This window comes from Lemur catta, chromosome 8 (assembly GCF_020740605.2).
Source record: "Lemur catta isolate mLemCat1 chromosome 8, mLemCat1.pri, whole genome shotgun sequence".
NCBI lineage: Eukaryota > Metazoa > Chordata > Mammalia > Primates > Lemuridae > Lemur > Lemur catta.
The window spans coordinates 1,203,317-1,219,185 of NC_059135.1; the positions used below are offsets into that span (position 1 = coordinate 1,203,317).

The window sequence follows — 15,869 nt, forward strand, 5'->3', positions numbered from 1 at the left end:
GGGGTTAGGACTTCAACATACGAATCTGGGAGGAGTGTACCCAATTTAACCCGTCACTCTTGCTGAGTGGGCGAGGGCCCAAGAAGGCCTGCCCTGCGAGGCCACCCTGCCCTCTGTCACCTTCTCCAGCCCTGGGGCCCCACCCATGCTGGGGAGAGAGGCCCAGGGATGCCTTCGCCCACGGGGGTCCGGGGGGTCCGTCGGGCTGTGCGATGGGAGGAGCCGCTGGCTTGGGAGGCCACGGGAAGGCCGTTGTCCCTGCTGTGGCCGAGGGTGGGCCTGGCTGGGGGCCCGGATCTGCCTGGAGCGCCTGGCTCTCGTCCCCTCGCTCGTGGCGTGGCTGTGCCCTCCTGCCTGGCTCACCCGCTCGCCCGCCCCCAGATCGCAGTGGAAGTGACCAAGTCCTTCATCGAGTATATCAAGAGCCAGCCCATCGTGTTCGAGGTCTTCGGCCACTACCAGCAGCACCCATTCCCGCCCCTCTGCAAGGATGTGCTCAGGTCAGTGCCCGGCGTGGGGTCAGGGGCCGCCCAGACCTGCTCGCCCAGCAGTCTGAGGACGGCAGGGCCCAGGCGCCTCCCGGCTGTCCAGGAGGCCTTTGCCAAGGCCAGCAGGACAGAGCGATTCGGGGCCCTGGGCCTGCACCCAGCTCTGCCCGTCAGAACTGAGGAGGGGGTTTCTCCCTGTCAGAACTTCCATCTGCTGGGCACGGGCCGTGTCTGGGGGCGCCGGCTGGAAGGGGACCGAGGGGTCCCAGGACAGCTTCTGCTGCCCACGGGCGACAGTAGGGAAGGGCCCAGCTGTGCCACCACCCTGGGGAACGTCTGTCCAGCTCCCTCCCTCCACGTAGGCCCCCCAGGCCCAGACAAGGGGAGGCTGGGACAGTCTCAAGGGCTGTGACATGAGGCCATCTCCCCCGGACCCTGGAGGGTGGGATGGGGGTGTCTGCCCTGGGCCAGACTGACCCTCCTGGCCACCTAGGGAGCAGGGAGGGCCGTGGACAGGCCCGGGGGGCCCTTCTCTTTCCACCCCCACCTCCCCTCGGCTGTGGGGCGGAGCCCAGAAAGAGAAGGGCAGGGAGGGGCTTTGCTGCTGGGGCTGGGCTTGGAACCGGCACGTCCCACGCTGATTTCCTGGGGGCTTTGGGGTGGGGTCTGGAGTCCTGGGGGTCTCTTCCTCCCATCCCAGCCCGGGGAGGGCCTGGTGGGAAAGGGCAGGGGGGGGTCCTGCCGTCCTCCAGGCGCCTCACGCTGGCACTTTCTCCATAGCCCCTTGAGGCCCTCGCGCCGCCACTTCCCCCGCGTCATGCCGCTGTCCAAGCCAGGTAGGCCGGGCTCTCGGAGCCCCCGGGGCAGCGAGGTGCCCACCCTGTGGGTGCCAGTGTGGGGGGCCCCGCAGTGTGTGCTGTCCTCCGGGAGGGGGTTGTGCTCCCCCAGGCTCCCGCCAGACCTCCCGGGGTCCCCATGGAGCGAGGGCCTGGCCCGTGCCCACGTGAGGCCACCTGGGGCTGGTGGCAGAGGTCGGGGATCAAGGAAGTCCGTGGCTGTGGGCTCCCAGGGGCCCGGGGCCATCCGAGCTGGATGCTGAGAGATTTGGGAGAGAAAGGGGATCCAGGAAGCTGCTTTGTGGGGGGTCCAGGCCGGAGGTGGGAGCGAGTGTGTGGGTCTGTGGGAGGAGGAGTCTTTGGTAGCTGAGCCCTTACCTGGAACACGGAGACCCGGCCTCTGGGGCAGTGGGCGGTGGAGCAGCTCTGTGGTGAGCTGGATCTCAGTTAACGGAGGTTGTAGAATGTATTCCCTGCAAGGCGAAAGCCACAGCCCAGAGACACGGTCAGGGAAAGGCCGGAGAGCCAGGGCGGAGGCCAAAGCCCTCCATGGCCTGGGAAGCCGCCTGGAAGTGGGGGCCCTGTCCCTGGCACGGTGGCCCAGAGGGCTGGGGCCGCGTGAGGACTGCGGCTGCCGCTGGCAGGGGAGGTGGGCGCTGCGTCTGCACGTGTGGCTGGGTGGCTGTCGCGGGCAGACTCTAGTGCCCGCCCTGCAGGGAGGAACAGATTCGGCCCCTGTCTCAGAACCCCTGAAGGCGAAGTTTTGCAGGCTGAGGACACTGGGCGGTGCAGTCACCCTCGGGCCCTGCTGGCCAAGTCCCTGTGGGCTTTCTGGTTTGCGGCGTGTGTTCCTGTGTTCCGCATTCCCCACGGGCTGCGGGGAGACCTGAGACCCACCCGTATGGGACAGGCAGTGGAGGCTCCCAGGGGACTTGATGGAGGAGGGTCCCGGGGGGCCGTGGGCGGAGGTGGGTGAGGGACGTGCTGGGAGACAGGCTGTTTGTCGGGAGCTGGACACAAGGGGAGGCCAGTGGGAGCTGATGGGCAGGGCCTGTCAGGCCAGGTGTGGGTGCCAGTGAGATGTGCTTGGATGGGTGCAGTAGGCTGTGGCCAACGTGTGGTGCAGGTGACAGGCCCGGCAGCATGGCAGAGGGGCCCCATGCAGGGCGTAGGGCCTTGGAGCAAGGGTGTCTGCTGCCCTGCTGGTCCTGGGGTCTCAGCCACTGCTCTCTGCAAGGGCTGTGCCCAGGTGTGTGGCCACGTACTCCTCCCACCTGGGGCAAGGGGAGAGTGACCGTCCAGCGCAAGGTGCTGAGGCCTGACAGTGCCCAGGACTGGGCAGGGTGGGGTGGGCTGGTTGTTTCTTGTGCGGACAGGGAGGTGGCCTCACTGCCTTTGAGCCCCTGCCCGCTGTGGCCTCCTGCCCGAGCGTGTCCTCAGCGTGTGATGGGTCAGGTCTCCATCAGTGCACGCCTCCCTCTGTCCCCACAGTGCCTGCCACCAAGCTCAGCACGCTGACGCGGCCCTCCCCGGGGCCCTGCCACTGCAAGTACGACCTGCTGGTCTACTTCGAGATCTGCGAGCTGGAGGCCAACGGAGAGTGAGTGTGTCCAGCTGGAGGCCTGAGGCCGGAGAGCGGGCAGCCCTGGGCTGGGCTGGGGCCCCCAGGGGGGTGGGGGGCGGGGACGAGGTGCTGACCTGCCCATGGGTTGCCGGCACCCAGAGTCATCCTCTTAGCCCGTGTTCGCTGAACCCCACGGGCAGGGCCAGGCCTTCTCTCGGGCTGGGGACACGGCAGGCAAAGCCCCTGTTCTGGGGGGGCGGACGTGGGGGTGCGACAGACAAGCACATGGGCCGGTGGCCCCTGAGGGTGCCAGGCACAGAGACGACAGGCCAGGCTGTGGTGTGGGGGTCAGGGCTGGAGTTGCCAGGTGTGGCAGTTACACGTGGGGACATTTGAGCAGAGACTGGGAGGGTGGTGGGCGGTGAGCCCAGTGGCCTCCGGAAGGCCAGGGGTGCGGGGCCTTGCCTGGTGGCCTTGGGCGCAGGTGGGAGCTGGGCTGTGGCCAGGCGGGGCCCGTGCAGTCCAGCAGCAGCAGGCTGAGGGCCCAGGGTGGGGGTGGCACAGACTGCGGTTCTTGCCCCGGGTGGAACGGGCCCTCGCCAGTCCCATCCCGGTGCCTGGCCCCGGCTTGCAGATCCGCAGGGGTGAGGGACGCAGGGGCCCCCTTGGGGGCTGTTGCAGAGGCCTGGGCCTCTCCCAACCTCCCCGCGGGACACCCTCGCAGCACACGGGGCGGGGCTGGAGGACGATGGCGAGTCCAGAGATCGGCTGCCGGATCTTCCCGAAGGGGGCGGCTGACTTCTTCCCGTCTTGCGCTGTCCGCTCTGGGGCCGGGCCGGTGCGCAGGCAGCGCCTCACGCGGGTCTCTCTTCCAGCTACATCCCCGCTGTGGTGGACCACCGTGGGGGCATGCCCTGCATGGGGACCTTCCTCCTCCACCAGGTGCGAAGCCCCTGCCCCGCCCCTGCCCACCTGCGCCCTGCCCCCACCCTGCGTGGCCCCATCTGCCTGACCACGTCCTCTCTCTTGGCGCCTGGCAGGGCATCCAGAGACGGATAACGGTGACCCTGCTGCACGAGACGGGCAGCCACATCCGCTGGAAGGAAGTGCGCGAGCTGGTCGTGGGTGAGCCAGGCGGGCGGCTGCCTTGGGTCGGAGGGGCTGGGCCGTGGGAGAGCAAGGACCCCCGGCCAGGCGTCCAGGTTGCTGTGTGACCCTGGCTACGTCAGGAAACCTCTCTGTGCCTCAGTCCCTCACCCAAAAGGGGCACCTTGGACCAGGTGATGATTCACAATATCTGTCTGGTCCCTGCACGGGAGTTCTAGGGCCACTGTGACAAAATGCCACCCCCTGGGTGGCTTGAAACAGCAGAAATTGATCACCTGGCGGTTCCGGAGGCAGCAGTCTGAAATCAGGGCGTGTTCTGAAAGCTGTGTGGGAAAAGGCTTCCTTGTCACTTCGAGCTCGGGTGGTGGCCGGGAGTCTGGGTGATCCTGGTGCAGACACGTGGCTCCGTGTTCACGCGGCGATCGGGACACTGGGCAGCTTGGGGCAGGCCTGCCCTGCCCCGCCCCGTGTGACATCCGCTCAGCTCAGCTGGGCGACCTCTGCTTACAGAAGGTCACACTCCGAGACCCTGGGGGTGGCACTAAACAGGTCTTTGTGGGCAGACAGTCCAACCGTGGCCACTGGTGAGGATCCTGGGCTCTTTCCCTGTGACTTCACGTTTGAGCTCTGGGGTCCACCAAATGCCTGCTTTGCTGGGACACAGACAATTGTCCATTCGTGTGTGTAGCGAGCATCAGACCCCTGCCCCTGCCCTGGAGCGCATGGGTGTTGCTCTGGAAGCCCCGGCCAGCCCTGGTGCTGCGGCGGCTGGGCCGGGTACTGTGCGAGGCAGCTTCCCCTGGCTTGGCCCGTCCCCCGCGTCCCAAAGGGCAGGACGGTGAGGGGGGAGGTGCTGGGCAGCCCGGACAAATGCTGTTGTCTCACAGGCTCTGTGTCTCATTTGACACTGGTCAGAGCAAGCCGGCAGAGCCCCCTTTGGGTGTCGTTTAGGGCAAAGCTGGACGCGGTGAAGCTGCCCACAGGAGGGGTCCCTGGCCGGCCTGCGGACCCGGCCATGCCGTGGGAGGAGGGGTGTCTGTGGGCAGCGCCGTGGCACAAGCTGGCGTCCTGGTCTCAACACGCTCACCCCACGGGAGGGAAGGGGTCTGCACAGCAGAGAGGCCACGGGTTGGGGGTCCGTCCTCCCTCAGGCCTCCTGCTCCTGTGCACCTGGTCCCACAGCCCCACGTTCGCCCGCCCCCTTCCTGAAAGTGCCAACAGGGGTGTCTGTTGGGGACAAGGGGTGCTTTAGGGATTTGGGGGGCACTGGGGTGAACACCAAGGCCCCCGTCAGGTTGAGGGGCTTCGGCTCTGCCCCTCTGGGCTTTTGCCTGGACTCGGCTCACAGAGCAGCCCTGTCACCTTCTGGGGGGCAGCTGGCCTCTCCTCTCCCCCAGGACCCCGAGCTCCATGCTCATAGCTGTCCCCGAGCCCAGTGCCCTTCCCGGAGGGCCCCGGGACGTCCAGGCCCGCTGAGATGGATGGTCTGTGGGGAGGGCATCAGCAAAAGGTGTGAGTGGCGGGTGGGAGCCCGTCGAGGCTGGGAGAGGACAGAGGTTTGGATGGCAGAGGGACAGGGCCCTGGCCCAGCACTGCCGCTGTCTCTGCCCCGACTGGGGGCTGTGGGCTGGTGCTGGTCAGATGGACCGCACGGAACTGCCGAAGTACCGGCCCTGTGGGCACTGCCTCCGGCGTGGACCCGGGGGGCCCTGGGTGGAGAAGTGGCGCTTTGCCGGGACCCCACCTGCCTCCTCCCGGAGCCTAAATGCTGCACAGCTGCAAGGTCACGTGTCAGGTTTCCAGGGAGGGGGCAGGGCGGGCCCAGTGCCAAGCGCCAGCTGTGTCCTGGGTTTGGTTTTGTCTCCGTGCCCTTGGGGGAGAGGTCGCTCCTTCCACTTAATGTGCCCACGGTGGTTTATTCCCTGAGTGAGCAGAACGGTCACCTCCAGGCTAAGCAGGCGTTAGGCGAGGCCACCAGGTGCCTCCTCCCAGTGCTGCTGGCCTCTTGTGCGGGTGACTGGCAGACCCCAGCCCCGAACACAGGCATCGTGGAGGGGCCTGCGGGAAGCGCCCGTTGCAAGGAGAGATTTTACGGCACGTCTTGTCTGTCTGTCTCTTTCCGTCCTGCTGTCTCTGTTTCTCTCCCTCATTGTCATTATTGTTAAGTGTGAAAAGCTGGAACATTCCCTCCTCGTCAGCAGCCAGGAGGCCTGTTGGTTCTAGGCTGCAGTGGAATCTGTCAGCTGGGGGGTGGGGGTGTCCACTGAGGCCGAGAGACAGAACTGAGACCGTGGCGAGGACAGGAGAGCCGTGACGGCAAACGGTACCCGGTCACCAAGTGCCCTGCCAGGGCCTCCCTGTCCACCCGGCGCCACCTCCGACCAGACGCCGCCTTGGCCATGGGGCAGCTGCTTTGCTGACGCGACCCCTGCCCAGGCTAAGGCTGCCAGTGGGACCCGCAGCCACTGCCCTCCTGGGAAGTGACACATGGCCTCTCCTGCAGGTCGCATCCGGAACACTCCAGAGACAGACGAGTCCCTGATCGACCCCAACATCTTATCTCTCAACATCCTCTCTTCCGGATACATCCACCCGGCCCAGGATGACCGGTGAGTGCCCGAGGGGTGGCGGCAGGTTCTGCTCCTGAGTCCTGGAGATTGGCCCCGGTCGGCACCAGGCTGTTCCCGGCCCGCCTGGGGGACTCGGCCGCTTGGCCCGGCCGCATGTGGCGAGTGCAGCCCAGAGCTCCCCCACCCCCTCTTGACACCTGAGGGAACTGGCCTGATGAGGGGGCGCTGACGGCCCCCGTGTCCCCTCGGCTGACTTCTCTGTGCTTCCGCGTGGCCGGCCAGGCACCCACCTGCCCTTTTGCCGCTCGCCCGGCAGAGGGGCCAGCACGGCACCTGGAGGAGGAGCAGGTCCTGTCCTGGGAGTTTCGTGGGTGGGCTGTGCGTGGACAAGCGGACCACGCTGCTGTGGGCGAGGCTGGGACCCTGGGGGGGTCCGGGGCCAGCAGTCTCGCAGCGCAGGGTGGAGGCGGCCCCCGGGCACCGCTAGGCACGTGGCCCCGTTGCTGGGCTGCTCCTCTCCAAGCTCCCTGGTGGTAGCCAAGATCGGCTCGGCCTGGACAGTGGCGTTCGAGGCCCTGGGGACGTCCTTGGCAGCCCTGCTGGGCTCTGCCATGTGGATAGGACAAGAGGGAGGTGGCACCTGAGGCTGGTCGGGCAGGTGGCTCAGGGCTGCCGAGGGCACCCTGCTGCGTGGGGACGTCCTGCTGGGACGGGACCTGGTGCTCCCTGAGGGCTTGACCCGGCCCCGGCACAGAAGCCGACCCTCGGAGCTCGAGCAGGGGGCTCCGCGGCTCACTGGTGGCTGCGCGTGTGGGAAGAACGTCTGAGGGCCGGGTGTGCCTGGAGAGGGGCGAGGGGACCCCATCCTGGCGAGGAGGGGTCCGTGAGGAAGGAGGGTCCTGGGGCACTTGTCTCTGTCCTTCCCCTCCTTGGGTCCAGACAGCTCAGTTTCTTCCTGGGCTCCCGAGACTGGGCTGTGGGCTGATCCCTCAGCACCGGAGTGACGTGGGCACCCAGGGGCAGCCGGGCAGGGGCAGAGTGGCGCGGGCAGCAGGTGGGCGGGCACCGCGGTGGTGGCGGGTCAGGGGCCGGGCCCACATGGGGCAGATGAGGCTCTGGTCCCCGCCCGGCCCTGGAGGTGGTGCTGTGAAACTTGGGCTGAGAGTCCCCTGTGGGAGAAGGGGATGGTGGGGTGGGCTCGGCTTGCAGCTGCCCCCGGCCTTGCTTCCCTGTCGCCATGAGAACGCTCCCCGGTGGGCGTGGAGAAGGCCTGGCGCCCCACGCGGTGCTGCCTGCGGGGGTCGGGCCTCTGTGCCTGGGCTGTGGGGACGAGGACCCAGGGGGTGGGTGGGGGCCAGGAGGGCTGGTTTGCCTGTGATCCGTGCCTCGGAGCCCGGGAGATGACCTTATTCCCCTGACCCCTGACCCTTCCCTTGCCCAGGCAGCTCCTGGGTTCCTGGGGCAGAAAGGGCGTAGTGGGGTGAAGGAGCAAGTGGATGGGTGGGTGCCCTGGGCCTGCCCCCACCTGCTGTCCCTGCATGGAGGGCTGAGCTCTGGCATCTTCCTGCCCACGCCGGCCAGCCCCGTTGCTCTGGGGCTCAGGCTGAGGGTGACCGGGGAGGCGGCAGCTCATGGCTGGACCTCAGGCAGGTCACCTGCTTCTTGGGCCCCAAGAACCTGTTGGGCACAGAGGCTTCAGTCCTGTGCCCGGGGCACGGAGGCTGTGTGACGTGAGGCCAGTCCCGGGGCAGCTCTGGGTTGACCCAGCCCTGTGCCTGGGGTCAGGGCCCTGGGCCTGAGGACGAGGAAGGCCTGTCCACGGGTGGCTCGCGGACCCTGCGCCCCGCTGCTTTGGCCCTCGCTTGGCTCTGCCCTGCTGGCCGCCCCGCCCTGCCCTCCCGCCCCAGAGGTCTTCAGGTCCCTCCTCGGCTGACCCAGGCCGGCACCCTCCTGTGCTTAGCTGACCGGGCTAGCGGCCACTGCTGCAGCCGTCCTCTGTCCTGGGCGGAGGCTGGTGTGACAGCGCTGAGGCTCAGGAGACCCCCGTCTGGCTGCGGCCGCGGGGCCCGGGCTCCCTGCGCTTGGCCTCGGCCTCGGCCTCGGCCTCCCCGCCCCGCTTGGGGCTCACGCTTCGCCCCGCCGCTCAGAGCAGGCCTGGCCGCCGCGGCGGCTTCCCTCTGCGCTGCCCCGGCTCCCGCTGCCGCCCCCGCCCTCACTAACGTGTGGTTGTTTGTGTTTTGCAGGCAGTTTCTTGATTCGGACATACCTAGGTACCATCTGTGTCCCTTGGTTTTATTTCAGCCTCTTCTCTCCTTCCCGCCTCCCTCCCCGATCGCCCCCCAAGCCCTGCCCCTCACACCCTGAAAGTTTAATTTCCGGCGTTTTGTCCTCCTCCTCCACCTGCTCACCTCCCCTCTGTTCCTCTGTCTCCCTTTTACTTTCATTTCCTTCGAATATCGTTCCGATCCCTCCGTGGCTTCCCCACCCTGTCCTCTTGGCTGAGTCCCTCCGCCCTCCCTGGTTTTGGCTGCTTCTGTAGCTTCCTGCCCTCCCGTAGACACTGGCTGCCCCCGCCCCTCCCACCCGAGCCTTGCTCCCCGCCCCCCCCCGCCCCCCGGCCTGCCACACCCAGGCCCCTGCGTGTGGCGCGTGTCCCCTGCATGCAGGCTGGCTGGTGGGCTGGCTTTGGCCGCAGCCTCGCGTGAGGACCAGCCCCACCCCTGCAAGGGCCGTAGTGGGCAGAGCTGTGAGTGCAGGGCATGGGGAGGGACACGCAGGAGCCAGCCGCCAGGACTCTCAGGCTCCGGCACATTCCACAGCTGCGTGGGAGCCCTCGCCTGGCCAGGCCGGCAGGAGGGATGGCGGCTCCAGCCGTGCTCCTCTGGCCGTGTCCACTGCACCTCCTTTTTGGGAGTGGCAGGTGGCAAATCCACGAAGAGACAGTGGGTTCTTGGACTTAGGTTTTCCCAGGTTCCAGCCTGGCAGGAGTAGGCCCCTGCCCATGCCGGCTTGGGGCCAAGGGTCGGCGAGACCCTGGGCATGGAAGGCCACCCGGTCCCCAACCCAGGCTTTGGTGAGAGCGCGAGTCAGTTCCGAATGGAAGGCCAAGGCCGTCCCCTCCTGGGTCCCTGTAGGATTGTGGCCAGAGCTTCGTGGTGGTCATCTTGCGGGTCAGCTTTTCTGAAAGGAACCGAGCAGCAGAGGCCTTTCAGGGCCAACGTTTGAGCCTTTAAGTGGCGTCACCAGGAGCGTGAGAGGCAGCCCTGCCTGGGCGCAGCCCCGGGCAGGAGGCTTGGCCAGGCCTTTCTGAGGCGTGCCCATGTCAGGTCTCAGCTGTCAGGTCAGGGCCAATGGCTGCTGTGACTGTGGCCTGGCAACCGTGCCTGAGGCACCACCGTGGCCAGGAGGAGACCCCGCCAGGGCAGTGGGCCGTGGTGCCGGTGGGCGAGCTCCCTGGGCATGCACCATGCGCACTTCCCCCCACGGACAGGCCTTTCCCCAGGGCTGCTGCAGGCCAGGGCTGGGCTGGCCTCCCTGGGCTCAGCTGGGTGGCAGAGGTGTCAAGGGACACCTGTGGTGGTGGCTGCCCCCGAGGAGGGGCACAGCCCTGCAGGGCTGCAGGCGGGGCGTCGTGCTGGTCCTGGGGGTGAGCCGGCCCCTCTGCTCAGGTTCCTCCCCGGAGGGCTGTTTCCTGGGCCCATCAGCGTGGCCTCGTGCTGGGAGTGTGTCTGTATTTTGTTCAAGTTTGAGTTTGTCCGGCGTTTGAGTTCCACAGCTTCTGTATGTTTGGGGGTACCAGGCGGGTTCCAGGCACCCCCAGGTGTACACACAGTGACTCCAGGAGGGCTCTGCCTGGCGCAAGCCCACAGGAGCAGGCGGAAGCAGAGGAGCCGCCCCTGCCTGTGTCAGCCCCCTGGGCTCCATGGGGCCCTCCCCACCCCCGTACCTGAGCGGGGCTGAGCCCGCCGTGGCTGTGCCTGTTGCAGAATGAGCCGTCGGCCCCCAGCGGGCAGCCGGCCTGGCCCTTGGCCCACAGGAGGAGGCCTTGAGCTCAGGGCATCGCGAGGGGAAGAGAGCGGGGGTCAGACCCCCGAGACCTGGGCCTGAGCCTCCTTCCCGGGGCCCCATTCTCAGGGCGGGGGCTGCCGTGGTGGGGAGTGCTGTGCGTGAGCAGGTGCGGGGGGTCACCCCAGACGTCTGCAGTGGCAGCAACCTGAGCCTGCACGGCTGAGCTCGGGACGGCCTGCATGAGCCATCTGCTGATTCTGTGAATGTGGACAAGAGGGGGAACCTTCTTGAACCTTGTTTTCCTTCTCCCCAAGAATGGGGATGATAATAGCTCCTGAGTCAGGTTGCTGTGAGATTAAGTGAGTTGATACCTGGAGCCGAGCCTCATCCTCGCTGTTCCCTGGTTCCTGGTCCCTGCAGACGTACGCGGCTCCTGGGAGGAGCCAGGTTTCATCCCAGCCGTCTCGCCGAGGGGCTGCACTGAGATTCCGTGAGCGCCTCTCGTGCACACGTGTGCACACGCACACAGCTGCCCTGAGACGGTGCGGGGCGTGGACGGGGGCGTCTGTGATGTGATCCGCACCGTGGATGGGGCTTGGTCGTCCCCCCCAGGCTTGCGCCTCCCCAGGGCCGCGCCTGCCGCCTGGCCCAGAGCGAGGGTCCGACCTGTCACAGCAGGGGGCTCAGCCGCTCCCTGAGATGGTGCCCGGGGGCCGCGTGGCTCAGCTGCCCTCACCCCCACCCTCCTGCCAGCCACGGGCCTGTGTCCCAGAGCAGCGGCCTCCTGGGGAAGGCCCAGGTGTAGGACCTTGTTGAGAACCTGGACCTGTTTCCCCTTCTGTCCTTCCATGCTGTGCCATTTGTGGGGCCACAACACTCACTCGTTTGCTCATTCGTCTGTCACGGGTGTCTGGAAAAGTCTGTCCCCAGGAAGAGCAGAGCCTGGCAGGAAGTGTGTTTACTCCTCGTCCCCTCCCCCTCCCCCTCTTATCTTCTCCCTCCCCTCCCCCTCCCCCTCTTATCTTCTCCCTCCCCTCCCCCCTCCCCCTACCCTTCATCTCCTCACCTCTCCCCTCACCCCCTTCCCGTCTGACCCCTCACCCCTCACCCCTCTCTTATCCCTAAGACAGATGCTGACGGAGCAGCTCTGTCCTGGTCCTGGTCCCCGGTTGTGATGGGGTCGGTTGTGATGGGGTTGGGCGATGGCCTCACGCCGTCCTGGTGGGGGGACGCAGCAGGGAGGAGCTGCCCACCTGAGCTGTGGCAGGTGGGGAGAGCGGGCAGGGGCTCCCTGGGCCTGGCCGGGCCTGACCTGGCATTTCCTCCGAGGCCACGTCTGGCCCATTACCCCTTCTCCGACGGGTGCTTGGTGTCCGCTGTGGCCCAGCCCTGCATGGACGCTGGCCGCCGGCCGCTGGCTCTGGTCCCAGGGAGCGGCCCCGCTGTGTGTTCTCTGGTCCATTCCGGTCTGAGGGCTCTCGGGCCACATGGTGGGTGGGGCCGCATGGCTGTGCGTGGTGTGACGTCCGGATCCCGGGAGCAGAATCCCCAGGCCTGGGGCCAAGACCACCCCCGGCCCGGCAGAGTCTGTTCTGTCCTGAGGAGCAGCCCTGGCCGGGCCTGGGGTCGTGCTGGCCTCCTGGGCTCCCACTTTGCTGTGTCCCACCTGGGGTGCAGCGCCCCAGGACGGGGTGGGGACACGCTCCCAATGCCTGCGGAGATGCCCGGGCCAGGGGGGCCTGGTCCTTCCTGAAGAACACAGAGGGGCCAGTGCTGATGCCAGGGAAGCCCTGCGGGTCCCCACCTGGGGGCGGAGGGCCAGGTGCGGGGGGGCATGTCCACACACGCAGAGAAGGAAGGGAAGCTGGCCAGGGTCCTTTGGGGACTTGCAAGCAGGTGCACAGAGGGTTCAGCACTGGGGTCGTGACATGTGCCCAGGTGGACGCTGACAGCACTGGTGCCAGGCCCTGTGCTCACTGTGCCCACGGCAGCTCCCTCGCTCCACAAGGCATCTGGAGGCTGGGACAAGTGCGCCCCATTGTACCCACGAGGAAACAGGGCACAGTGATGTCAGGAACCTCCCGGGGCCACGCGTCTGTGCCACAGCTCCTTGGTGGCATCCCAGGTGGCCTGGGCCCTTGTCCCGGCCGGGCTGCCGCCGGCTCCAGCTCTGGCCGCGGGCCCTGAGCTGCCCCAGGGAGCAGGACGTCCCTCCAGGCCTGTGGCTCCAGGGGCACCTGCCAGGTCTGGTGGGGGACAGACCCAAGGCTCTCGCTCTAGACTCGGGGGATGGGGGTCTGCAGGGCCAGGCCTCCCACAGGCCTGCCCCCGGCCCCCCGTGCAGCAGGCCTGGGGGCTGTGGGACCTGCGCCTCCCCGGTCAGCTGGCCCCGGGCCCGTGACGTGCTTGTTCTGATGTCTCATCTCTTCTGTGTGTGTACGTGTGTGTCCGGCTGCCTTGCCTTTAGCGTTTCATTCGGAAGTGACACTAGGTACAGCTCCCTTTTCTCTCCTGCCCCCGCTTGTCTGTCCTCTTCTGCTTTCTCAAGTGGCTCTGTCCCCGACGTCCTCCTGTCCTGCCCCGGTCTCTGACGGCCCGCTGTCCTTGCCCTCCTCCGGTCTCTCCTGGGGACCTGTCTGACAGTGGCCCTGCCCCGTCCCTGCTCCATTCCATGGCCCTGACTCGTGACCCCCGTGCCCTGCACCCCGGACTGCGCCGTGCGGCAGAGGGGGCAGCTCGGGCCCCACACGCCTCGGTGCCCCGGCGGCCCGTTCGTGTCGGCGCTTGCGCTGCCACCAGCTGTTCTGTGTTGACGTGTCTGGAGCGTGTCTGTGAGGATGCTTGGATGGGGCCCGGGCGAGGCGGGGCGGGAGCCGACCAGGGCCACCGGGCTCCGCAGGGCGGCCACGTGTGGATTGAGGCAGATTCTCCACCTCAGACATGACCGTTCTCCAAACGAGCACTGGCCCCCAGAGTCTAGGACACGTGCCCTTCGGAAGGTTAAAGACAGGGACCGTCCCCGAACAGGAAACCCTGTTCTGCTCCCCTGAGGTGTCCGTGGAGCATGGTGGCCCTGTGGGGACTAAGTCCCAGCCTCCTGGCTGGGCCCCCAGCTGCCCTGGGGAGGGTCTGCGGCCTCTGCTCCTGTTCCCACTCCAAGCATCCTCCCCGGGCCTTCCTCCCTCAGAGGGCGAGTCCACGGGTGGAGCCGGGGCTGGGGGGCTTTGCAGACCCCCGCAGGCCTGGTCCGGTCCAGGGAGCCACGCAGGCGCCTCCTTACTCAGACGGGCTGGGCCCCGCCAGGCCCCACCCTCCCTTCCTGCCCCCTCCGGCCCCCCGCCCTCTGCTCCCCGTCCCTGCTGCTCCCCCCACTCAGCCCCCTCTCCCGCCTCCCTCCTTCCCTCCCCTCCCCCATCAGCAGGAGAGCTGAGAAACCCCGGGCCCACCCTGGTGGCGCCGCCCGCGCGGTGGCCCGTGTTCAACACAGTCCCGAGTAAGGAGGGGCCTGTCCCTCCTGGCACCGCCACCCAGGGCTCCACCCCGTGGCCCCAGTGGCTGTCCCCGAGGGTGCCCGCATCCGTCCGTCCGTCCGTCTGTCTGTCTGCATGTCCCCGTCTCCGCTGAGAGCGGCCCCCATGCCATTATCGCCTACCTGGGCTCTGCTTCCTTCCAGGACCTTTTACCAGTTCGAGGCTGCGTGGGACAGCTCCATGCACAACTCCCTGCTGCTGAACCGGGTCACCCCCTACCGCGAGAAAATCTACATGACCCTCTCCGCTTATATTGAGGCAAGACACCTGCGCCCAGGGCATCCCACCAAAGCCCGCCTTCCCCAAAGCCGGAGGTGCTTGTGAAGGGCAGTGACAAACCCAGGCTCTTCTCAGGGGGTCTCTCAAGTCCTCGAGTGAAATTAATCCATGTGCTCACAATTAAGCCACTCGGCGATACTCAGCATGTGGCTTTTGTAACCCTCTTGGGGTTACAAGAGGGCTGCAGCACCGCCAGACGTTGCGTCAGTGTTCCAGGCAGCACAGAAACAGAGGCATCCCCTCCACGCCCCTTGCTCCCGCCAGGCGTGGGCTGTGGCCTCCCTTCAGGGGCAGGAGGAGGCCGGGGCGTGGGTGCTCTCACTGGCGCAGCAGTGCGGGAGGAGGCTTGGGGGAAGTGGGGGTGGGGGCACCTGCAAGACAACCCCCTCCCCCTAGAGCCCCATCCCTGTGGCTGTGACGTGGGGACGGTGTGACCACCTCGAGGGGCGGCGGTAGGTTGGGCGGAGGAGAAGCTGCTGGGCGGAGCCCTGCCCGGCGTGTGCCCAGGACGCACCAGCCGTGCGGCCGTCCCCACGTCCCCATGGGACCGCAGGACAGGAGCGGGCTGCTCGGCAGCTAGCGTGCCGGCCACCAGCAGTAACTCTCCGTGGCGTTTTAGTTACACGTGTGCGCGGACAAGACCCAGTGTGATCCTCACAGGCGTTGGGTGGGGGAGGGTGTCACCCCCGCTCTATGGTGAGGCCTCTGAGGCCCGCCCCTGAGGGTGAGGCCAGTGTCTGGGACCCCCAGGGTCCCCACACTGGGAGACCCTCCCCCGAGGTGGCCCAGGGAAGGCAGGGCTTTGGCTCTGTCCCCAGCAGGATGTGGCCCAAGGCGGGAGCAGACACTCTCCACGCCCAAGATGCGGGGGCGCTGGGCTGCTGGGCCGTGCTGGGCCCTTGTGCCCCCAGGAGGTTGGGGGGGGAGGCCCAGGGCCCTTATGCCTGAGCCCTGCCCTACCCATTGCAGATGGAGAACTGCACCCAGCCGGCTGTCATCACCAAGGACTTCTGCATGGTCTTCTACTCCCGCGACGCCAAGCTGCCGGCCTCCCGCTCCATCCGCAACCTGTTCGGCAGCGGTAGCCTGCGGGCCTCAGAGAGGTGAGCCCCCCGCTCCCCACCCGTCTGCCCCCTGCTCCTGCGAGGACCGAGCTGGACCCTGCAGGGGAGGGTGCCGCAGCCTGACGCCCACGTGGCCTGTGTCTGAGGCCCGGCCACGCTCCCGGCGGGCTCCCCGTCACTCGCCCCTGCTGGGCACCTGCAGGGGACGCCAACACCATGTGGAGGGTGGGAGGAGCCCAGCCAGCCTGCAGGGATGGGGGCAGTGGGGAAAGGCCTGGGGTGCCCTCCTGGGCCTCCTGTGGGTGGTCTGGGGGCCACACCGTCCCCCTGCCACCTGACCTTGCTCCTTGGGGACCTCAGGGATCTGTGACCAGGAGGAGGGTGCTTGGGGGTTAGGACTCAGCATCCTCGAGGGCCAACCAC

At 67.5% G+C, this 15,869-nt stretch overlaps 1 protein-coding gene across 17 annotated transcripts in view; it reads left to right on the plus strand.

Annotated features, from left to right (window-relative positions):
* The window catches only part of KIF1A (kinesin family member 1A), a 61,010-nt gene that overhangs the window by 38,172 nt on the left and 6,969 nt on the right, over positions 1 to 15,869 (plus strand). For 8 of the 17 annotated variants that reach the window (XM_045559924.1, XM_045559909.1, XM_045559916.1 and 5 more), the window contains 8 exons: positions 382 to 500; positions 1,269 to 1,324; positions 2,816 to 2,924; positions 3,764 to 3,830; positions 3,929 to 4,013; positions 6,499 to 6,604; positions 14,247 to 14,361; positions 15,352 to 15,485. In XM_045559924.1, coding sequence (XP_045415880.1) covers positions 382 to 500; positions 1,269 to 1,324; positions 2,816 to 2,924; positions 3,764 to 3,830; positions 3,929 to 4,013; positions 6,499 to 6,604; positions 14,247 to 14,361; positions 15,352 to 15,485 — 791 coding nt within the window. Of the gene's footprint in view, positions 1 to 381; positions 501 to 1,268; positions 1,325 to 2,815; positions 2,925 to 3,763; positions 3,831 to 3,928; positions 4,014 to 6,498; positions 6,605 to 8,808; positions 8,836 to 13,040; positions 13,065 to 14,246; positions 14,362 to 15,351; positions 15,486 to 15,869 lie in introns of all 17 variants that reach the window. The other 9 variants (XM_045559914.1, XM_045559919.1, XM_045559917.1 and 6 more) reach the window with 2 other exon arrangements.